This window comes from Penicillium samsonianum (assembly GCF_028829775.1).
Source record: "Penicillium samsonianum strain IBT 33392 chromosome Unknown utg000006l_segment0_segment0, whole genome shotgun sequence".
In the NCBI taxonomy this organism is placed as follows: domain Eukaryota; kingdom Fungi; phylum Ascomycota; class Eurotiomycetes; order Eurotiales; family Aspergillaceae; genus Penicillium; species Penicillium samsonianum.
The window spans coordinates 290,052-312,843 of NW_026643264.1; the positions used below are offsets into that span (position 1 = coordinate 290,052).

The following is a 22,792-nucleotide window of genomic DNA, read 5'->3' on the forward strand; positions in this document are numbered from 1 at the left end:
TGCTTACCCCTGCGTTCAAGCTTTCAAAACATAGATAAACTAGGAACCCACTAAGATGATTCCGTTGAACCACACAGGTTAGGATGTTCAGTTAGCAGCCCTCAGCATCTCAATCCACAAAGTAGACTTTCCCGCTTTTCAGCCATATTGAGTTGTGTATCTACTTACAATCCGAGGCCCTATCCTAGTTCTACAGAGTCATCTGATGGTAGTGCTCAGCAGGTGATCAGCAGGTAAAACCAGACAACGACCGTTCGCAACTAATAGCGTCGGAAGACGTGACACTACAATACCGCTTTGAGCCAGAGGTCAGTGCTGTCGGAAACGCGCGAGTTTCAGGGATTTAAAGCCCGACACGATGCTTTAGAGTACTCCCAGGTCCAGGAATCACGAGCAGAGTGAGAATGGAAAGGTCAATGGAACGTTCCGCGAATCTGTATTCTCCCACTCGGTGGATTTAGCGTAGCAAATCATACGAAGTCAGAACCTCAAAGTTGCGAAGCCATATTCAACATCTCATTAGAAATAATCTCAGCAATTAAGATAAAACCACTGGGCTTCCAAAGAGCGATTGAGGCTCTAAGCGACAACGTTACGAAATCTGTCGGTACGACAACGTATGGTCAAACACAGATATATTGGAATCTCTAACTAAAAATGACAAAACCCGCTCTTTTCAACAAGCTGTGCGGACATCGATGACTAACTGTATTATGCACTTTTGTATGGTATGCTTGGTACCAGTTGTCACATGATTTTTTGGGTATTATACCTTGTTTCCACCATGTTTGCGCAGGCCTACACCCGTAAAAGAACCCCATATGTCGAGATTTCGGCTCCGCCGCAGCCCGTTTTCGAATCTGACCTCCGTCGCTGCGCCAAATGTGGCATCTCCAAGCCAACAGATCAGTTCCAAAACCGCTGCCGGCCGGGTCAACTCACTCCGGATTACTTAGGGTCGCCAGGGTGCGAAACCACCAACCAAACCTCAATCTATTGAGATCCAGGTCCTTATTCGGCCCATCCCGCGCCTCGACCACCGAAAGTGCTCCAGGTGTGGCCTTTTGAAGCCACTGGACCGGTTCCAGAACCGTTTACGGCCCGGTCCCCCGACTGCAGTGTGCCTTAGCTGTCGCGAGTGAGCTACCAATCAGGTTTGTCCCATCGTTCTATCGTTTTCTAAGCTAATATACTCATTTGTATTAGGCTGCAGCCTTGAAACCCGCTAACCGTGCGACACACTTCAATCCTCACTTTACCGCGTCCACCAAAGCGCAAGAAGAGAGAGCATCGTGCGCGTAGCCGTGCTGACGAGGAGGTGTCCCAGACACCTCCCCTCCCGAAATTCGAACCCTCCTCGTCTTCGGCGGCCGAATTGGAACCTTCTTCACCTTCGGTGGCGTCTTCCACACCCCGATTGTCCTCCCGTGCCCAACCTCATCCTTCTCGTCCAATAAATCCACCTATGTCGTCCTCCTCGGAATACCAGCCCTCCTCGTCCCCATCTCCAGCCCGCTAGCACCTTCTCTCGGCTATATGCCCTCGTCGTATCCAGCGCTAATCCCGGAGAATTGGGACCGTAACCTCCCATCCGGACCTTTAACAGAGCAGCAACGTGCCCTAGTCCAAGACTTCTAGTCCGCCCTCCAGGCTGCGAGTATGGAGACCTACTCTCGCTGCCATGAGCGTCGGTTTGATCTCCATTGCGGCGCCCGGCGTCCGTTCGTTGGTGTTTGCGCCTCCATTACGTCGCTGTGTCGCGGGTGCGGACCCTTAGGGGTCTCCTCTTGAGGAGAGCTTTAATTATGACCAGGTCCAGCCAAAGAAGCCCACATCCATGATGCCAATGCGGCTAGAGGACCGTCGGCGGCGACTCCCGCAGCACATCTCGCGCATCCTAGCCCCGTCGTCTCCTTCCCTCACCCTTCCACTCCGCCCTTCCCCACGTGGCCCGCCCCAGCGGTTGACACACTCGCGAATTCCTATCCGCTCACCTTCGGTGTCCTCGCTGGCTTCCTCTCCTTCTCTTCGTCAGGCTGGAAGTCGTGTTCTCGGTTCCAGGCCGCCGCCACCGGCCTGGCTTCTCGACCATATCCCGTCGTCTTCACCGCCCCATCTTGATTGGCGTCTGCATGATTTCGGACAGCCTCGCCATCGTCATGTGAAGCCGGCCAGAGGTTCACTCCGTTCCGCTCTCGGTCAGCACTTTGGCGTCGCAGTCAACGCCTCCACCAATGTGCCTCCTGTGCACGGGATAATGGGCCGTACCAATCATGTGTGGTCGCTGTATGAACTGCGCCTTTGACGGTGGTGGTGATTCTTGCTTTTTCCGGACCAATATCCCCCGGAACACGCCTTGATCCATGTCCTTGTGCGTTTTTTTCCTGTGAATAGCAAGCTCGGTCCATATTCGTTGTTACTACAGTCGAATGAACATAAGACCATCCAAAAAAATCAAATTCCCAGTACATTCTATCCTATACCTCGCGAGCCACCCAGTATAACCTAATCTGATATCTAAACAGGCCCTCATCCTCGCTCCCCATCCTCGTCCTCGTCCGCACTCTCCACTGTCTCGTCCGCCAAGGACTGCAACGCCTTCCGCAATTTTCCAGCGTTCTTTTGCTGTCGCTCGAGATTGGTCACCATCACCTGTAGCTGCGTCGCTGTGTTCTCTACTGTGGACTTGATCACATCCCCTTTGCCCGCGAGGTCCTCTATCTGGTCCTCCAGTGCCTCGCTTTCGTGGATAAGGTCATCCAGCTTCCTTTTCCGGCCTGTCGGTTTTGGCTTCCGCTTAGCAACCCGGCTTTTGGGCTGTTTCCTAGTGAGTGTGTTCTTGGTGGCCTTTGTGTTCTTTGGACGCGGTTTGTCCTTCGGCTTTTCATCATTTGGGGGCTTTTGTCCCCTTTTCGGCCGTCTACCTCCGGCGGCGGCCTCGGGACCGCCTGTAGCAGTATCCTTCTCCTCTGCTGCGTCGTTCTCCCTTCCTAAACCGCGTCGGTTTCGAGATCTCAAGTGGATTCTAACGTGGCCTACGGCCGAACTCACTAAAGCCTCATCGATGTCCCGAATTCATCCAATAGCAATTAGAAACCCATCCTCGACCACCACGCAGGTCGTGAATGGACGGGTTGACTTCACGCAGTAGTCGCACGGAGCCTCCGCATCATCTCGCACACATTGGGACATCCGGCTCAATAGAGGATTCAATATCTGACCCAAAGTCGACTAGAACCCTAGTGACTATAGCCGCACAATCGGTCGATCTGCACGTGGAAATGGTTAATACGGGCGAAATTATAAGCCCACGGCGACCAAACTACTCCTGAACTGTCTATCCATTATGCTGTTTGCTGTCTCGCACTAACCTGAGGAGTATGAACCGCTGTATAGCAAGCCCTTCGAAGCTGCTATTGATATTCTTAGTGGTGTGTAGAACTACATCAAAGACCCGGACCTGAACATCTGGGGTACCTTAGAGGAACTGGAGAAGATTGCTGAACCGAGTCAGATGTCACACTCTCAGCGGTCAGCGCCCATGATCAATCGCAAGGAAACCTCTAGCAACGTCTATCATGGAGAGGCCTTCGGTAAAAGGAATTTGTTTGAGGAACTCCCCATGCCGGACTCGGAATTATTCTCCATGTTAGGAGATTCCAGTATGGCAGCAACTGATATGTCACACGTTGGCAATATATTTGGGTAATCGCAGCAGAAAGTATTCAAACTGGACACCCTGTTCCTGCCCCTGTACTTGTACTATGTACCTATTGTAGAGGGGGCTTGTGAGAAATGGCGGTGTAAGTTGACTAATCTGAATATGTGTATAAGGTCAAGTGCTAGGAGCAAGAGGTCAGAACAACCAACCTTCCTTCTACCAACTACACCTTGGCTTCCTTCTGCTACCTTCGGCTACTCAAGAACCTGCCCTGGTTTTGTCTGGTTCTCAGACAGACATTTCCCACGTCAATGACGAGCGCCCCACTACACTATTCCCACACAAAAGTGCATATTAACGTTACTAGGCCTCGACAAGTCCCGCAGCACTAGACCCTTGGTTTGTACTGCAGCACTGCGGCGCAAACACGACTAACCTCGTTGCAAACGTTAATAATGGATTGAACTACGCCAGGAAGCCAAACACATCGTTAGGACTTGCTTGGCTTGTTGAGAACGGATGATTTTCCGGGTAGATTCTATTAGCAACTGGCAATGCAGTGGAATATGGTACTCTATACACTGGTCTTGCCTTAAAACAATGTTTATTCAAAAATATTTAGTGGTTTAATTAAGGTGAGGTCATTTATTCTATGGGCAAATGCGGGCGAATCAAAAATCGAAAATAAAATAACCCATCGCGTGGAAGGGGTTGTATTGAGCGGGGATAAATAAGATAAGACGAGAATTTTCAAAATCTTTGGTAGAAGACCGTTGTTGGATTGCAGAAAAAGTGCAAGAAATCGTTAAAGTGTGACATGACAAATCGAAATTGCCATGCTGGGATAACCTCTCCGTAAAAGCTTTCCGTGTGTCCTCGTTCCGCCAATATATCTGTTTTTGTCCATACGTTGTCGTACTGCCAGATTTCTGTCACTATGCTTTTATCTGTTGTCCTCCCGACCTACAGCAAATGCTAGCTCCCCACAATTCACTCACAATACAGATTGATCAGGTTGCCGTGGGTGATTCTCGGGTAGTAGTTCTGGTTCATACATGGGGCGTACTTGGTGTCAGCATCAAGGGTCGCAGATCGGTGGGAAGGGCTGGAACGAATATATTTCGTGCAAAAAAAGAAAAAAAAAAAAGGAAAGGTTCAATAGTCAAGTGCTAGAGTGACCGAAAGGGGAATACAGTGATCACGGCCACTGTGGGCTATAAAGCTCTAAAAATAGACGTCATTCAAAAGTGACCAAATTTAGCTTCAGCAAGGATACTAATATCATTAGCAAGGGAATGCTCAGAAGCGGCTCACCATGTGCCATCTTCAAATTGCTACCTGGGATGAATACCAGGGGTGCGCTCGCGTCAAATACGACTTGATTGATATCCACCCCGAAAAGCGGAAGCTCTTTCTGGAAAAAGACGCAAAATGGTGGGAGGAAATATTGAAGAACGACAAAGGCGTCAGCGACGAACTCGCGCACGCCCCGATTATCGTGGTCTCCAAAGATGCACTCGAAAACGCAAGGAGAAGAAGTCACAGCCCCAGTAACCACCAAGCCCCACCAACTCTTGTATTTAGACACAATGAAATGCTATGCCTAGATGGGCAGTCTCGCATCAGGGCAGCGTTGAATTCGGTTCTCGGACTAGGTACCAGTGGATTTGGAGCGGTACATATCGTGCTCGATAGTGAGTGCTGGAACGGTGCGAATTGCGTAGTAGAACTTTGTTGATCGCCCACCATACCAGGTATTAACGATGCCCAGAGAGACGAACTTCTTTACGACCTTTGTCACCAGATCCGACCAGACTGTGGTCAACTTTACGCGAGCATTCTCAACTCGGAGAACTTGGAAGAGAGACACAAGAATCAAAAACTCAAATCAACGCTAGGGGTGGGTCAAAAACAGGGCCTAACGACTCTTTTAAAATGTGACAGGTTGTCTGATGCAGTCAACAAAGTGACCGGAGCTTTGCCAACGATAGCACATGGATTACGCTTCGGTAAACTCAGAACCTATCATGCAACATACTGTGAATATGTGAGTGGATTTATTCCCACGCTGTTGAACATGTGGAAACTAATGGTAGGATAGTCAATCGAGAAGTATCTACTGGGCTATATCCTCGCCTTTTGGGAAGGTGTTGTCAGGAAAACGCAATCGCGGACAAATAGTTCGGACCAGTTTCATTTAGGCGACATTCCGACGGAGGCGTTCAAATCATTACAGGGTCTGATACCTGGAATATCAGAAATAGACCGCAGCCAAGTTCGCGAAGTGTTTGCGCGGCCTGCCTTGGGGAGCCTTAGCAGAAAGCATAGACGTGCCCTGAAGAAGAGCATTTTAAAGTCTTATTGTATGATTCCATCGATGGCGCTGTTTTCGGTACACATGCGAGTCTTGGAGAAAGCCTCTATCTGCATGAAAAAACTGCTTGAACTAGACGGGGAGAACAGGAAGCGCGGGCAGGGTTGTGCAAATCCCCTCGAGAACGTACTGAAAAGACTTTACACTGCAGAAAGAAACGTATATGACGAGTACCAGATTCAAACAACGAACGGTTGGAGGACAATACGTGCACCATTTGAAGACCGCCAGGAGCTCAGTTGTCGTCAGCTGTGGCTGTTTGTGATGCGACATGACGATCCGGCGGCTTTAGACCAAGGCCATTTGGCATATATGGCAAAGCAATTAGGGTTCTACTCAGTTCTGATAGAAGTAGACGCAGCTAAACACGGGCATGTTGGCCATGACCAGGCTGCGAAGCCGCACCCTGTCTCCTGGACGGAGGATTCCTCCGTTTCGATCGACGAACGACTAGGGCAAAAAGGTGGGAGGTGGCTTGCGAGGACAAAGCAAGCGAGAAATCACTTGTTTTTTGACGTCGCAGAGACCATCGGGACCAAGGCAGCGCAGAAGTTCCAGAAACTGATCACGGTCACTCCGCTGGTGGAATTGGCATGCATTTATCGTGCCCTTTTCGGGGATCCCTTCTCACCATCAAAATACGCTGAGATTCCACGCGCGGAAGGCCATGCAAGTTCCGGGTCTCTGGCAAAAGCGAAAACCAGTAGCGAACTTTCACCACCATCAAGAGAGCCATCCGATTGTGGACATGGTAGTGAGAATGAATCGATTTACTACGACGCGCTCATCGTCCCATGCGGTGATCCACCAATGACAGCATTCGAGCGACCGGAAGAGGAGCAAAACAATTTGGAGGGACACAGCTACCTTCAGCTCTGTAAAGTGGCCGAAAATGGAGACCCTCCAGCTGGAAGCTCTACTAAGAGTCAAATGGACTTGGCCGAGCCTGAGATCTACGGAGACCGCTCACCTGGAAGGTCTACAGATTTCTCTATTGTCCTGCAGTCGAACACAAATAGCGTCCCAGCTCCAAGCCGTACATTGAACGACAGGTGTCTGACGGAGCCTGACAGGCAAGGGGACAGCAATTTGGGGGGACACAGCTACCTTCAGCTCTGCAAAGTGGCCGAAAATGGAGACCCTCCAGCTGGAAGCTCTACACAGAGTCAAATGGACTTTGCCGAGCCTGAGATCTACGGGGACCGCTCACCTGGAAGGTCTACAGATTTCTCTATTGTGCTGCAGCCGGAGACAAATGGCGTCCCAGCTGCAAGCCGTACATTGAATGAGAGGTGTCTGACGGAGCCTGACAGGCAAGGGGACAGCAATTTGGGGGGACACAGCTACCTTCAGCTCTGTAAGGCGGTAGAGAGGGGAGATCCTCCAGCAAGAAGCTGTATATTGAATGACAGGAACTTTGACGAGCCCCAGATAGACGGGGACCGCTCACCTAGAAGGTCTACATACTTCTCCATTGTCCTGCAGTCGAACACAAATAGGGTCCCAGCTGTGAGCCGTACATTGAACGACAGATGTCTGATGGAGCCTGACAGGCAAAGGGACAGCAATTTGGAGGGATACAGCTACCTCCAGCTCTGTAAAGCGGCCGAAAATGGAGACCCTCCAGCTGGAAGCTCTACTAAGAGTCAAATGGACTTGGCCGAGCCTGAGATCTACGGAGACCGCTCACCTGGAAGGTCTACAGATTTCTCTATTGTCCTGCAGTCGAACACAAATAGCGTCCCAGCTGTGAGCCGTACATTGAACGACAGATGTCTGATGGAGCCTGACAGGCAAAGGGACAGCAATTTGGAGGGATACAGCTACCTCCAGCTCTGTAAAGCGGCCGAAAATGGAGACCCTCCAGCTGGAAGCTCTACACAGAGTCAAATGGACTTTGCCGAGCCTGAGATCTACGGGGACCGCTCACCTGGAAGGTCTACAGATTTCTCTATTGTGCTGCAGCCGGAGACAAATGGCGTCCCAGCTGCAAGCCGTACATTGAATGAGAGGTGTCTGACGGAGCCTGACAGGCAAGGGGACAGCAATTTGGGGGGACACAGCTACCTTCAGCTCTGTAAGGCGGTAGAGAGGGGAGATCCTCCAGCAAGAAGCTGTATATTGAATGACAGGAACTTTGACGAGCCCCAGATAGACGGGGACCGCTCACCTAGAAGGTCTACATACTTCTCCATTGTCCTGCAGTCGAACACAAATAGGGTCCCAGCTGTGAGCCGTACATTGAACGACAGATGTCTGATGGAGCCTGACAGGCAAAGGGACAGCAATTTGGAGGGATACAGCTACCTCCAGCTCTGTAAAGCGGCCGAAAATGGAGACCCTCCAGCTGGAAGCTCTACTAAGAGTCAAATGGACTTGGCCGAGCCTGAGATCTACGGAGACCGCTCACCTGGAAGGTCTACAGATTTCTCTATTGTCCTGCAGTCGAACACAAATAGCGTCCCAGCTGTGAGCCGTACATTGAACGACAGATGTCTGATGGAGCCTGACAGGCAAAGGGACAGCAATTTGGAGGGATACAGCTACCTCCAGCTCTGTAAAGCGGCCGAAAATGGAGACCCTCCAGCTGGAAGCTCTACACAGAGTCAAATGGACTTTGCCGAGCCTGAGATCTACGGGGACCGCTCACCTGGAAGGTCTACAGATTTCTCTATTGTGCTGCAGCCGGAGACAAATGGCGTCCCAGCTCCAATCCGTACATTGAACGACAGGTGTCTGACGGAGCCTGACAGGCAAGGGGACAGCAATTTGGGGGGACACAGCTACCTTCAGCTCTGTAAAGTGGCCGAAAATGGAGACCCTCCAGCTGGAAGCTCTACACCGAGTCACAGGGACTTTGCCGAGCCTGAGATCTACGGGGACCGCTCACCTGGAAGGTCTACAGATTTCTCTATTGTGCTGCAGCCGGAGACAAATGGCGTCCCAGCTGCAAGTCGTACATTGAATAATAGAAGTCTTAATGAGCCCGAGACAAACGAACAATATTTCTCCGAAATATGTGCAGTGAACTCATTTAGTCCAGTCGAGTCTAAGGCAGGTGATAGATCTGTTTCGACATCGTCAACTTCCAGTCCCATAACCGGCTCTGTGCAGGCGACAGGCAATGGTAATAATTTGCATTATCATGGAGACAGCTCAGCTGGAAGCATTATATCAAATGTCCATAGCCTTATAGCACCGGCGATACAAGGTGATGGGTCAGCGGAAATATCTACCTCCACATCGAGTCACGATATCCCTGGGGAGTTTCAGGCAGATCGTCCGTCTGTTTCTGAGCTGTCGCCTTTCAGTCCAATGGCAGGTCCTAATTGGACGAAGGTCGCTAGCAATACCTTAAGGTGGCTAGATTTGGCACGTTTACACCAACCACTGAGGATTCCACCGATCGTGGAGGGGTTTTGTGTGACCTACCCGCCTTTGACCCGTTCCCTACCAACGCAGAAGTTGCTGCATTGGAACGGTGCCGCGGTTACATCTCTAGAGCCAAGCACCAAGATCCAAATCCAGGAGCAAGTAGATTGGCGCGAAATGGGCGAGAACGACGGGGCGAACCAGAGAGATTGTTTGAATTACCTCGAGTCTCTGGTCGTGGATAGTCCGCCGATATCACCTTATCCGGTTGAGGAAATGCAGGGTAGCCAGCACTGCCCGGCTGCGGTGGCGGTCAATCTAGGTAAAAATGGGTTGTTGGAGCAAAACAGCCTAAGAGCCCAAGACACTAGCGAATATGTTGCGTCGATATCGGGCCACAAGGACCAAGTGGAGCGAATTCGTCAAACACAACCCCAAAGTCATAGTTCCAAGACCGCAAGGGCAGAGCCTGAAGAAATTCATTCCTTAGAGCAGAGTGAACCTGTTAAAACCACATACCGCTCTGATCCTTTTTCGATTGGTTTTCAAGGCAGCTGCCAGGAGCACCTTCCCACGTCCCTTCTTGGAGATATTTCACAGCACCGTGATTGCATGAGCCTATTTAGCCCATCAAGCTGTAGCGATGGGGAGAGTGATCTGGAAGGCGGTGTTTTGAACACTGCAGACGCTACAATGTTGACGAAGGATAAGTCAATCGGCTCAGCTACTTCGAGTGCGAAGAGTATCAAGGCACATTGGAATCCAATTCTTACTAGCAATGAAAGATGTCCGCCATTGGTGTCACAGAATTCACCGCACATGGCTCGTCTTGCGCCCTGCGGGCAAGACTATCGTTATATAGATCCTGAGAACCACTATCTGTCTTCGCAGATGAGTAGGACATCGACGCTACCATCTCACGCGACCCGCACGGTATCTGACAGAACAGCAGCAGGACAGGAGCAGCCGGGTAAAAGTGTGGAACTTGCTGAAAGTACGCAGACCGCATTCTGGTGCCCCAGAGGCCCGCCCACAGAACCCGAAAGCCATTCAGGCAAATATGCGCAGGGAAGACACGGCATTACGGATAGCCGATCATTACAGACTGTTGTGGAAAATGTGAACGAGGACTTCTCAGCTGCTACGGGACAGCCAGGGAATGGCGACCTCCCAGAGGCAACCAAGCTCGGTCACGACCCATGTACATCACCGTTTTTTCGAGAAGACAGCCGGTTTGTCCAGGACGAAACAACACGGCTATCAGATAGGGAGTTACAACAACAACTGTCTGAGCGGAATGATGGACTCGTAGGGCGTTCAAATCAGCAACCCCCTATGGTCGAAGATGTGGATGTTGTGCGCGAAGAGAGTAACGGGCCCTTTTTGGAGCGACCAGTCGGCCACCTGGTAGCACCCCTGCCCCCGGATAGATCTGTGGATCCTCCCGTGGGGCCTGCAATCATCCCTGTATTAGATCCGATCCAGGACCCAGGCCCGCCAAGAGACAGTGCAACAGCCCCCGTGAATCAGAGGAGTTGCCCTAGCAAGGACGGCATCTCTGCAGCTGGGAGGATCGGTCTTCCAACCCCGGCCTCGAACGAACCATATCTCAATAGGGCCAGCGTTGTCCCAGAGACTATTAAGAAAAGGAAGTGGCAGGGATCAGAACCAGACGAGTGGATTTCCAAACGTAGTTGTATAGAATCCCCCGTCAGAGAGCGACTTGATGGAACATTAAAGTGGGCTATGCCATGGCATCGGACAGTTTCTGCACGACATGAAAACAGCCAAGTGCATGGGCCGAGGTCAATAGCTGCTACCGAGGAATTGCTAGCATTTCTACAAAGATGCAATGCTACCGGACAGCCAGGGAATGGCGACCTCCCAGAGGCAACCAAGCTCGGTCACGACCCATGTACATCACCGTTTTTTCGAGAAGACAGCCGGTTTGTCCAGGACGAAACAACACGGCTATCAGATAGGGAGTTACAACAACAACTGTCTGAGCGGAATGATGGACTCGTAGGGCGTTCGAATCAGCAACCCCCTATGGTCGAAGATATGGATGTTGTGCGCGAAGAGAGTAACGGGTCCGTTTTGGAGCGACCAGTCGGCCACCTGGTAGCACCCCTGCCCCCGGATAGATCTGTGGATCCTCCCGTGGGGCCTTCAATCGTCCCTGTATTAGATCCGATCCAGGACCCAGGGCCGCCAAGAGACAGTGCAACAGGCCCCGTGAATCAGAGGAGTTGCCCTGTGGATCCTCCCACGGGGCCTACAATCGTCCCTGTATTAGATCCTATCCAGGACCCAGGGCCGCCAAGAGACAGTGCAACAGGCCCCGTGAATCAGAGGAGTTGCCCTGTGGATCCTCCCACGGGGCCTACAATCGTCCCTGTATTAGATCCTATCCAGGACCCAGGCCCGCCAAGAGACAGTGCAACAGCCCCCGTGAATCAGAGGAGTTGCCCTATCAAGGACGGCATCTCTGCAGCTGGGAGGATCGGTCTTCCAACCCCGGCCTCGAACGAACCATATCTCAATAGGGCCAGCGTTGTCCCAGAGACTATTAAGAAAAGGAAGTGGCAGGGATCAGAACCAGACGAGTGGATTTCCAAACGTAGTTGTATAGAATCCCCCGTCAGAGAGCGACTTGATGGAACATTAAAGTGGGCTATGCCATGGCATCGGACAGTTTCTGCACGACATGAAAACAGCCAAGTGCATGGGCCGAGGTCAATAGCTGCTACCGAGGAATTGCTAGCATTTCTACAAAGATGCAATGCTACCGGACAGCCAGGGAATGGCGACCTCCCAGAGGCAACCAAGCTCGGTCACGACCCATGTATATCACCGTTTTTTCGAGAAGACAGCCGGTTTGTCCAGGACGAAACAACACGGCTATCAGATAGGGAGTTACAACAACAACTGTCTGAGCGGAATGATGGACTCGTAGGGCGTTCAAATCAGCAACCCCCTATGGTCGAAGATGTGGATGTTGTGCACGAAGAGAGTAACGGGTCCGTTTTGGAGCGACCAGTCAGCCACCTGGTAGCACCCCTGCCGCCGGGTAGATCTGTGGATCCTCCCGTGGGGCCTTCAATCGTCCCTGTATTAGATCCGATCCAGGACCCAGGGCCGCCAAGAGACAGTGCAACAGGCCCCGTGAATCAGAGGAGTTGCCCTGTGGATCCTCCCACGGGGCCTACAATCGTCCCTGTATTAGATCCTATCCAGGACCCAGGGCCGCCAAGAGACAGTGCAACAGGCCCCGTGAACAAGAGGAGTTACTCTGGCAAGGATGGCATTTCTGCAGCTGGGAGGATCGGTCTTCCAACCCCGGCCTCGAACGAACCATATCCCAATAGGGCCGAAGTCGTCCCAGAGTACCAGGGAGAATCCAGTTACACCATTCCGGCGTGTACGGAAGCCCCACGCAAACGATTCTGCTTGGGTCTGGACTCCCCGCGAGGTTTCCCACTGGCGCCAGGAGGCAGTGCAAGCGATAACCAAGGAGAGACCATCTGCGCTGATACAGAACTGGGGTCTCCTGCAGAGACTCCCAATGACGTGAACATATCAGCCCAAAAAAATGCCGATGATTTTGTTTTTATCGTTGAGCTCGTTGGCCACAGCGTTAAGTGCGTTCATCGCCGAGCGAGAGGAACAATTAGATCCTTGCTCGAGCGGCACTTTAGGCTGCGCAGTAAGTCTGGGAACTTCTTCAACAGGGATCTACGAATCGTTGAGCTCGATTTGAGTAAAAGCGGAGCAACCCACATGGACATATTCTTCGAGACAGAAGAGGTGTTGGTGTTTCAACACAGCAACCATAATGAGGTCAATCCAACACAGCTAGTGAGGAAGATTAATGGGGCAGTGTTGGAAAATAAAAAAACAGCCTCTCGGGGATTTACCAAGCACAAATACAATCTCAGAGCTAGAAAGCGACGAAACGACGATAGCGTATAGATTTCGAGCAATGATAAGTACATATTCCCCATATTTCCTGCCGCGTGCATGATATCCTGTCCTTAGTTGACACTTTCTAAGAGAAGAGGTGAAAATAATGTATGAAAAGGGAAATAATGTGATATTGTAACAAATATGATCGGTATTCCGATATTGCGGAATTGTCCAGGGGCTGCCCCATGAGTTTTCTTTCCGATCTCGCTCTCCATAGTGTCAAGTGCCATACGTAGCTTTATAGGGGGTTTTCAAATCAGAATGGCAATATCTTAGTGTCAGAGGTTGATGCATTGTCCTGCCATAACTTAGTGTACGTTTGACGGTAGCAAGTACATCTTTGGGCTCGGTGAGCCTGCCTTGCTATCCCAAGTAAGTATGGGCCCTCCCGTGGATGCTGTTTACTACAAAATGTACATTATTGTGGTATTGAAAATCTAACCAAATGAAAAAACCGCAATATTTAACTAGTTAACAATCTCGATGGTCAACTGTATGACTCTATAGATCGTTTGACCATTACTTACTTACTTACTTGCTTACTTTAACTAGATATATTGTTATCCACACCTCACTTTCTATACTATAATTATTTTTTCTTGCTTTATCTAAAAACAGACTAAAGTCGCATTTCTATCGTGTTTACTTTTATATGACATATGTATATAATTTAATCAAAATAAAAAAGAAACGCGTGAATAGGGTAAAATAATAATACAGACACTAGTCAAAAGTATCTTCCCACCCCATTTTTCGGCTACCCCCATCAAATATATATATCTACTTTGTACAGCTCTGCACAACCATATAATACGCTAATTAAGTTCAGTAAAATATATATTACTAATTGATAACCGCACAATTGATTTTTCGCTTAATATTTTGTATAATACCCCTTCGCCTTGCGTACCGCTGCCAAACGTCTCCCCATGCTTAATATCAATCTATCAATCTTCACCTGCGGAATCGCCTCCCAGGCCTTGACTAGGCACTCTTTGAAATACTGCCAATCAGATAGGCTTCTTCCCATTTCAAAAAGCTCTGGAAAGAGCCTAAAAAGCATCAATTTTAACCACCGCCATACCGGTTCAATTCGGTTTAAATCAGGTGAGTGTGGAGGCCAATCCTCGACGTGAATCCCGTGCGTTTCGAACCACTCCTGTGTCTCCTTTGCTGTATGAATTCTTGCGTTATCTTGCTGAAAGATAGTATAGGGGGCATAGAAAGGGACCAGACCTTTTTCGAGGGCTAATATATATGACTTTGCAGTATAACCTCTCCCGGAAGGTGAATCTTTATCCCGCTCTATAATCACTAACGGTATACGACCTCTAACCTAGATTCTACCCCAAACCGTTTACGAAATATCTTTCACGTAGGCCTTAATATTCATTAGATCACGGTGGAAGCCCTCCGGCTGAAAACGGAAGCACCATTGTGGTCCAACATTCGAGGTTCGTTGCACCGAACACTCGTCTGAAAAGATCCACGTTTGAAAGCTTTCGCGCTGCCATTTTTTTAGCATATCGAAGACGTTTCTTAGCAAGGGCCCTTCCAATTGGTATCTTCCTTTTTGTCAGATATTTTGAGAGGCCAAATCGCCTAAAGATTCGCCGTATAGTTGAGTTTGATGGGTGTTCGGGTACTGTCGAACTTAGCTGTTTATAGGTCCAAAATGGGTGCCGGCGGGCCTGAAGATAGAGGTAATGGTAAGATCGACGGCTTAGGATTGGGGGACGGCCTTTTCGGGGGAGGGATTTGATAGATTGGTGCTCTTCGAAGCGTTTAAGTGTATTGTAAATAGTCCTGCGGCTGTAACCAAAATCATTAGCTAATTTTGACTGCGAAATCCCATTCTTATGGCCAAATACAATAGCTGACCTTTGTACCGGGCTTAATTCAGCCAATTTCGTAGGCCTAGGGCCTGATTTCATTTGAATTCGACGACTAGGGGAGGTGTAGGAAGAAAAATAAAATGGTGGGTGGTTGTTGGGGTGATAGTAGTGGGGCAAAATGGGAAGATACTTTTGAACCCCTATGGGGTATATACATAATCGTGCCAAGCGCCCAAACACACATTCTTTGTGTTGGTGCGCCCCACTCAACGATAATTCCCACACAACGATAATTTCAATGGGATGAATTGCATTTAAACCACTATTTACATATAACCACCAGTAGTATCTATCGACCAATTTGCACCCTTACTATCTCTTGCCGCCATTGAAGCTTCAGTCGGGCGCTTGGCACGATTATACGTTGGAATGACGATCCTGATCTTCCGGAGCCAGTATTAGAGATATGGGATGGTGATACCCCACCTCCAGAGTCAAGTTCTATACCAAATTCGTCGGTAATAGAGGTTAAAACCTCCCGGAAATACGCTGAAAAAAAAAAACCGACGAGATTGGGAATGAGATCGATGCTATTTCTCCAAAGCTACGACGTCAACTAGCTCCATTTTTAGCTGGTGCGCTTACCTTGGTGGAAGCGGGCGCTTAGTATGCGCATGACAATGCCAACATTTTGGACCTAAAACGCCGGAGGGAAGCTAATAAAAGCAAGCGAAGGGTGAATATGGTGGTCCTCTCACTTCATTAGATGCAAATAGGCATATGAAAGTGAGAGATAGCATAGAGACACTATACCATATTAAGAATAGCCCCGGAGTATCAATATTCCAATTAGATGACCTATTCGGTACATTACGCCACGCGATACATGACTTTTTGTATCGTCACTGTATGGAACAGCCATCATGGCCACAACTTTCAAGATATGCGAATAAGTCAAGTATACGGAGTTGGAATTGGCCTCGAGATTATGGCAAGGTCTCACTTCTCTCTCCCCATATCTAAGTGACAATTTACAGAGAAATGCAAAATCGGCTTCACTAATTTACACACTTTCATTTATGATGGGCTCGTCTATACTAACAACTTATATAGCGCGAAAAGAGGTCGATCCTTTACATACGAACATGAATTCCTTGCACTCTCGAGTGTTGCTCGCGATATTCTCTCTGTTCCAGCGACGGGCCCAGGAGTTAAGCGTTTATTCAATACCGCTCGCGATGTTACCACTACCGCCGTGGGCAGCTAAATCCGGAGACAATCCAAGATATTATGATTCTTCGGTGTAAGAGCTGGCGTGATATTGAACTTAAAGAGTTACCTGAGGAGGCGGACAAACAACGAGAGGCCCAGCTTACTACTAACGTGCCCAAAGCAATCAGCGAAGGAGAGGATTCTGATGAGAATGACAATAACGAGAATGATCCTATTACACTAATTGAGGAGGAGTTTATAATAGAGAGTCAGCGCCACCCCATGATTATAGTTCCAAGTGCGGGTAAACAACAGCGAAGTCTCTCCGTTGATAGTGAGAATGAGACAAGCCCTCATCTGCCTTCAACTACAGATAAAGGTGGCACTCAGAGACTCTCTGGACTAAGAGGTATGAGGAAGCGTAACAAGCCTGATGATGATGATCAATGGCTACGGTATTAATGTACATATGAATGAATGGCTGGACTCATCTCAATGACCGTACATAAGATATAATTATGAGATTATGAGAAATTCTGTAAACAAAATACTTAAAAATACAGAGACAAATGCAAGTTCGCGAGGTCTACAAATTTGTTTACTAAAAAGGCCCATGGGCGGTGTCGCAGTATAGGTGCAAGCCACCTTGGGGTTCACAGTGGTCCGCGATGGCCTCGGTGGTCATCTACTCCATCACCTTCCTCAGAGGGCCCAACAAGCAGATCACCCTCCACGCAGTAGATTATACAAATTTTGAGACCATTAGGGTGGCGAAAACTAAGTGTTATACAAAGTGACCCAGCGAAGGCCGATCGGACCGACCTCCTATTGTCCTAAATCCATGTAGTCAAGGCACCAATACCTATATATGCTTTTATTTTCCTTTCAGCCTAGGCACAGAAGCTAGCACGATTCTTAAAGTATAGGACTTATTTTAAGATCTTCCCCGCCCCTTTTCCCCAAACCCTCTTTATAGCTAACAATTAATTCCAGGGGAGCCCAAACTCTGGCAGCTCGCACAAACCGAAATCATCAAAATTGGTTGGAGTGGTAGACTTAGACATCTCCGTTGGTTCTATGGGACTGGAATCTTTCTCTATGAGTGAATTCAGTTGCTCGCACCTATTGAAAACTAAGCCTGCGAACCTTATGCCGAGGAAGTTATGATACTCACATGAGCGCGAGCTTGCTACATGTTTCTTGGAGGGCATTTTGTACCTTCTGCATATTATTGCTAGAGTCGCCGTTTAAACCGAGTACGGACTCGATTGCCTTCAAACGGGCTTCCAACCTGTAATCTGACCTTTGGGCTTGTTGATGAGGAGTGTGAATGGGTTTCTTTGATATTGGCTGGTTGACAAGAGAGCGAAAGAGCCTACTATCCATTTTTGGGATATCGGTGGAAACGGAAAGACTAGGCAGCCTGGCGTGGGGTTTCAATAATTCTTTCATCTCTAACATAAGTACATATAAATCTGTGAAGATAGAGACGGCATATTAAGGATCACTGACTTGGCTTTAATATAAATAAGAAATCTAGGACAAAGACTCTAATTTTAGCACGAACTAACTGTGAATGTGGTGGTGATCCTAAATTTAGCCAAACCAGGGTTTTACATTATATGTACATCAACGGGTTAGAAAGGCGAAACCACTTGGGAGATGGACTGTACGAGTGATTTATGTGGTGCGATTTATGTGGTGATCAATAATGACTACACAGAACTAAATATGAGGCCTATAACAGTGGTTCAGCGAAGCTAGAACAACACCTAATGTGAGCCATTGAAAGCAGATTTATAGTAGAGTCCTCTATCTGGTCGGTGACTCAAAATATCAGGCTAGAAAATAATGATCGACTGGAATATTGGTACGGTATTCTGACTGAAATATGATCACTGTGCCAAGCTATAATGCACGCAGAGTAGCGCAAAGTCCCAACATGGTAGTTACCCTTCATAAAAGACTGTAGTCTGGCTGGGCTTGCCAATAGTTGTAGAAAGGTGTGTCTTGAACTGAGGTTTTGTTTAATGAGAGACCCAACCCAGCGGCGAAGGCAGCAACCCTGGGATTGATTGCACGGGATGGCCTGGTAGCCATTAGGCCTAATGTTCTCCGACGTGGCCGATTGATTCGGAAACTATGTCAAGTTGTTCACCGTTGTTCGATCTTGCTCTGTCTGCATCAGACCTCACTTAGTATCTCGATTGATAGCCAAGTGAGATTATGATCAGGCTGGTGGGCCTTCATGACCACTATTCACTCTTGGTTTGCGTATTTGTAGAGAACTATTTGCGCATGAAAAAAAAACCCCCTAGGTGGGCGAAAATATGGCTAGAAATGAGAACAGGCGGGAATATCCGCAGCTGCCATTCAGCCTGACCAGCCGAGCTTGACGACGAGACGAACGGGTCCAGCGGATTGGGAAACAGCCTTATCTTTCTTGCCCTGGAAGGCGGAGGTGTAGGCGCTGACGATGGCTCCAGCACCCTGGGTAATGGAAGAACACTTCTCACCGGCGTGATTGCAAATTTTCATACCGGCGATATCCATGCTGGCGAGCTCGGCGACGATGCAGGAAACGTCCCAGCCGGAGAACCCATCGTTTTGGGAGTTGCTCATGTCGAACTCTCCCCAGGTGGAGGAATACTCGCCGACGTAGTTGACTGGCAGGCCCTCGCCTTCTGCGGCACCCCATCCGCCCTGCGAGTCGTCGTCGATGGCGACGAAGATACTTTGGTCGGGCTCGACGGTGAAACTCAGGGCTTTGTTAGGGCTCCAAAAACCGTTTAGGCCACCACTAGGACCGTAGGAATTCCACATCACGACGTTCCAGGCCTTGGGGTTGTCGTTCTCAAACCGGATGATGTGCTTGTACTGACTAGCCTTGTCGCCGCTGACTTGGATTATGTTACTACCCCAGGGGCTGCCGACGTTGCCGATATAGTCCCAGTCGAGGGTGCCCACGTGCTTGCTGGCGGTTGAAGCACCGAATCCGTCGATGGAGTATTCGCCGTTGGAGGGGTAGTTTGCCCAGTTGCTGGAGGTAGCAGGGGTAGGGCTTATGGAGGAGTTGGCTTCGGCCTCGCCGGTGGCGGTGGAGGTTGGAGTGGCAGTTGAGGTCGGAGTGGCGGTGGATTCGGCCTCGGTGGACTCGAAAGAATGCTGTCCGGACCACTCGTTGATCCAGGAAACCCGCTGGCCGTTAATGGTAGCGAAGACTGAAGCGCCAACACCACGCTTCTCGGGAGGCTCAGGGGTGGGAGTCTCGGTCGGATGGTAAATGTTGAGATCGAGATCGAATACATCTCTTAGGTGGGCGTGGTGATGGTCACAGCCGTCAAGACAAGTGACAGTCGACCCAGCGGTCAGTGCTGCCATCAACAGCACAGAGTTAGAGATGTGCATCTTTTTTCCCCTTTTGAATTGAATATCTGAAAATGAGGGACTTAGACTAATGTTTTGAAAGGGAAATTTAATCCAAATGAATATATGATGTGGTCGTTAAATTTGTGATATTTTAAAATATTGGTGATTTTAGTTGATGGCGAAAAAGATGCATATTTTTCGGTTTTGGCGCGTAGTGGTTAGATGCCTGTAAATGTTCAATATCAGCACACGCACTTTTTTGCACCAATCTTATCGCCGCAGGACGCCAATTTTGACTGACTTCAAGGGAAGCCTTCTAAGGTCTTGGTGAAACCGAAGGTGAAGATTTCGGGTGATCCATAAATAGATACAAACGCTTGTCCACTATTAAGTATCTATTCAGTTCTCATTAGCTTTCAAACATTTGTCTGAGGCTTAATAGCTCAAGATGAGAAGAAACATTTACGCCACATTGTGTGTGGCATCGGTTGTTTCATTTAGATGCACCTTCGCACATCCACTCTCCTCCATTGGAGATATAGGTGTTCTGAATAATTGCGAAGCCCCAGTCTACTTCAAGGTCACAAGAGAGGCGGATTCCCCGACAAATATTCTGGAGCCTGGAGGGTCGTATCGAGAGAAGTATCAGTTTCCCGCACATGGCGGGACTTCGGTGAAACTAGCACAAAGTACTGACAACTTGCAAAAAGGGGAAAACGAATTACAGCTTGAGTATACCTGCACTGACCAATGCTATGTGGACTTTTCCTTGATCAACAATGCTGCTAAATTTCCAGGAGAAAATGCTACACTGTCTTTGACGCCAAGCGATTCGAGATGTGATACACTAATCTGTACTGCAGGAGATATAACATGTCGAAACGCATACTATATACCAACCGGTGACCAAGCCGTTCGTGCCTGCTCCCTACAAGCTAGCTGGACGTTTACACTTTGTGCGGGACCCTCGGCGCGATGAGACAGCCGCCACCTATGTCTGAACGGGCGGCTTTGTGTAAGTAGGAGGAAGCAGTTTCTCTAACCATACGCAACTACTTGCATAAGGGACGACATGGAAAAAGAATTTGAAGATGAGAGATCTTTGATATTGATTATGTACTACTGTATTGCTTTGAGAAATGAAAGTTCCGCGTCAATATTAGGCTTGCACATAGATATTTACGTACGAAGAGCTGCAATCAACAGCCTTGGCCAGTCAACTGAGATGGTCTGGGTGGATTTCATCCATCCGATCCTTCATAGCATGGCCGCTATGCACCTTCGGCTTTTACATATGCATCCCTTAAGACAGTAGCCGAATCGTTTCCACCCAATCGCCCTCCACGTAAGGCCGAGTGATTTCGGCGTAATCGAGGTAAAGTAGGAGAATTTGATATGCCTAGGTCAGATCACGAGAGTTAGCCCACTTCAAGCCTTTTCTGAGCTTCTTTTCCATTGAAAATAAGGATGGCAGCCCGGGGTAGCCTGCTTACATTGCTATTATTGTTTTATTGCTTAATATTAAAACATGCATTCTATTTTTTTTTTTTTAATAGAGCAAGCGATCGGTCAGCCGCCATTACGTGATTGTCGCGTAGCGATTCCTTTAGTTAACTAGTTAACTAGTTAGTTAACTCATAATTACACATAGTTAAAGCATGGAATGCTTTTGCAAATGATCTTCCATATTCCATCCATGACCTCATTTCTCTAAAACCCCAAACACACCTCATTAGGCCAGGTCCCAATCAATTACCAATGGACTACCTGCTCGAAGAGGAGGCAAACAATGACACGGATTTCTGTCCATTTCCCAAAAGAACACATGATGTCGAAACGGGCAATGTTAGCCAACATAGAACCCAATACCATGGCCCTGCTAACAGGGCTCCAGGACACTCAGAACGCACCCAAACCTCGACTATCACGGAAGGAAGCGCAGAAGAAAGCACAAAGAAATGCACAAAGAGACTTTCGATTGAGGCAAAAAGCTCGAAGACAGGAGGAACAGAAGAAAATCGCCGAACAAGTCAAGCAGATTAAGGAAGATCAGGACAGGCTTGAAGCACAAAGCAGAGAGCTTGAGAAGGAACAGCAGACCAGGCAAGATTTAGAACAGCAAGTACGGCAGCTTAAGGGCGAAATCGTGCAGTTTGGGCTGAGTGCCAAAAGATGGGAGGAGAACTCTACGGTCCTGCAAGGAATCGTGAAAGCCTTACAAGGGAGCGTCGGTCTTCTGAGTGGAGAGTCCCATGCCATATGCCGCAATGACAATAAATCAAGCGCAGGAAGTATGACTCTTGGCCCCTCTATCAGTCAATCGGGCCCTAAGACTCAAGTTTCTCCCCGCAACTTCCCCATCCTTTCGAATCTCAACAGTAAGTAACTCCTATGCGGATTACGCGAGGTAATTTGACAGTAATAGGAAGAGAAGCGCAACTCCGGTCGATGATATCGCCCATCTCACCCATGACCCACAAGGGCTCACTTCTCCCACCGCGCCCCCGTTCGCCCCTTAACGGAAGGTATTGGGACGGAAAAGTTGGAGTAAATCACGCGGCGATCAGGCGATGAGGTGCTACTAAGGGAGGCGGCGGAGATAAGGGTCCAAGGGACTAAGCGCGAGCCCACGCCGACGAGTACAAAGGGTCTAGCAATGGCACTTAGATTTAGTGAGGATGATGAAGAGTTCTTGAAGTACTGAGATTGAACTGAAATTGAGTTATTGAGTATAAACCCGCGGCGCGAGATAGTATCCATGATGAACTTAGCACGACCCCTAGCAAACGTTCCGATAGCGTTTCAAATTCACCCGTCTTCGCCTGGCCAACCGTAAGGCATGCCTTTCACATAAGCATAAATTGCGTTGTATATTCTAAGGGTGTTTGTTAGTTGAAGGTTTTTCGTTGTTACATGTTAAGCGAATCATTGCTTACGCTGTTTTTGTATCTCCGAGAGTTTCGCTGGTGTTTCTGTGGTGACCAATCACGGACAAGAGTGCCT

The 22,792-nt window shown here is 48.8% G+C and overlaps 6 protein-coding genes across 6 annotated transcripts; 4 read left to right on the plus strand and 2 right to left on the minus strand.

Moving 5' to 3' along the window:
• Positions 1 to 1,681: 1,681 nt before the first annotated feature.
• On the plus strand, positions 1,682 to 2,121 carry N7471_010334 (uncharacterized protein; the record flags this gene model as incomplete). Its single annotated transcript, XM_057283053.1, has 2 exons — positions 1,682 to 1,763; positions 1,820 to 2,121. 2 exons carry the CDS (start codon positions 1,682 to 1,684, stop codon positions 2,119 to 2,121), a joined length of 384 nt encoding a protein of 127 aa, XP_057132032.1.
• Positions 2,122 to 2,529: 408 nt separating this feature from the next.
• Positions 2,530 to 3,192, minus strand: N7471_010335 (uncharacterized protein; the record flags this gene model as incomplete). The annotated part of the gene is made up of 3 exons (XM_057283054.1): positions 2,530 to 2,990; positions 3,040 to 3,050; positions 3,098 to 3,192. The coding sequence occupies 3 exons, from the start codon at positions 3,190 to 3,192 to the stop codon at positions 2,530 to 2,532; spliced, it is 567 nt and encodes a 188-aa protein (XP_057132033.1).
• A 1,784-nt stretch (positions 3,193 to 4,976) lies between these two features.
• Positions 4,977 to 13,279, plus strand: N7471_010336 (uncharacterized protein; the record flags this gene model as incomplete). The annotated part of the gene is made up of 5 exons (XM_057283055.1): positions 4,977 to 5,355; positions 5,416 to 5,561; positions 5,763 to 13,048; positions 13,106 to 13,216; positions 13,267 to 13,279. 5 exons carry the CDS (start codon positions 4,977 to 4,979, stop codon positions 13,277 to 13,279), a joined length of 7,935 nt encoding a protein of 2,644 aa, XP_057132034.1.
• A 3,219-nt stretch (positions 13,280 to 16,498) lies between these two features.
• N7471_010337 (HAT dimerization) lies at positions 16,499 to 16,882 on the plus strand (the record flags this gene model as incomplete). The annotated part of the gene is made up of 1 exon (XM_057283056.1): positions 16,499 to 16,882. The coding sequence occupies one exon, from the start codon at positions 16,499 to 16,501 to the stop codon at positions 16,880 to 16,882; it is 384 nt and encodes a 127-aa protein (XP_057132035.1).
• Positions 16,883 to 18,793: 1,911 nt separating this feature from the next.
• N7471_010338 (uncharacterized protein) lies at positions 18,794 to 19,828 on the minus strand (the record flags this gene model as incomplete). Its single annotated transcript, XM_057283057.1, has 1 exon — positions 18,794 to 19,828. One exon carries the CDS (start codon positions 19,826 to 19,828, stop codon positions 18,794 to 18,796), a length of 1,035 nt encoding a protein of 344 aa, XP_057132036.1.
• Positions 19,829 to 21,659: 1,831 nt separating this feature from the next.
• N7471_010339 (uncharacterized protein) lies at positions 21,660 to 22,175 on the plus strand (the record flags this gene model as incomplete). The annotated part of the gene is made up of 1 exon (XM_057283058.1): positions 21,660 to 22,175. The coding sequence occupies one exon, from the start codon at positions 21,660 to 21,662 to the stop codon at positions 22,173 to 22,175; it is 516 nt and encodes a 171-aa protein (XP_057132037.1).
• Positions 22,176 to 22,792: the final 617 nt, after the last annotated feature.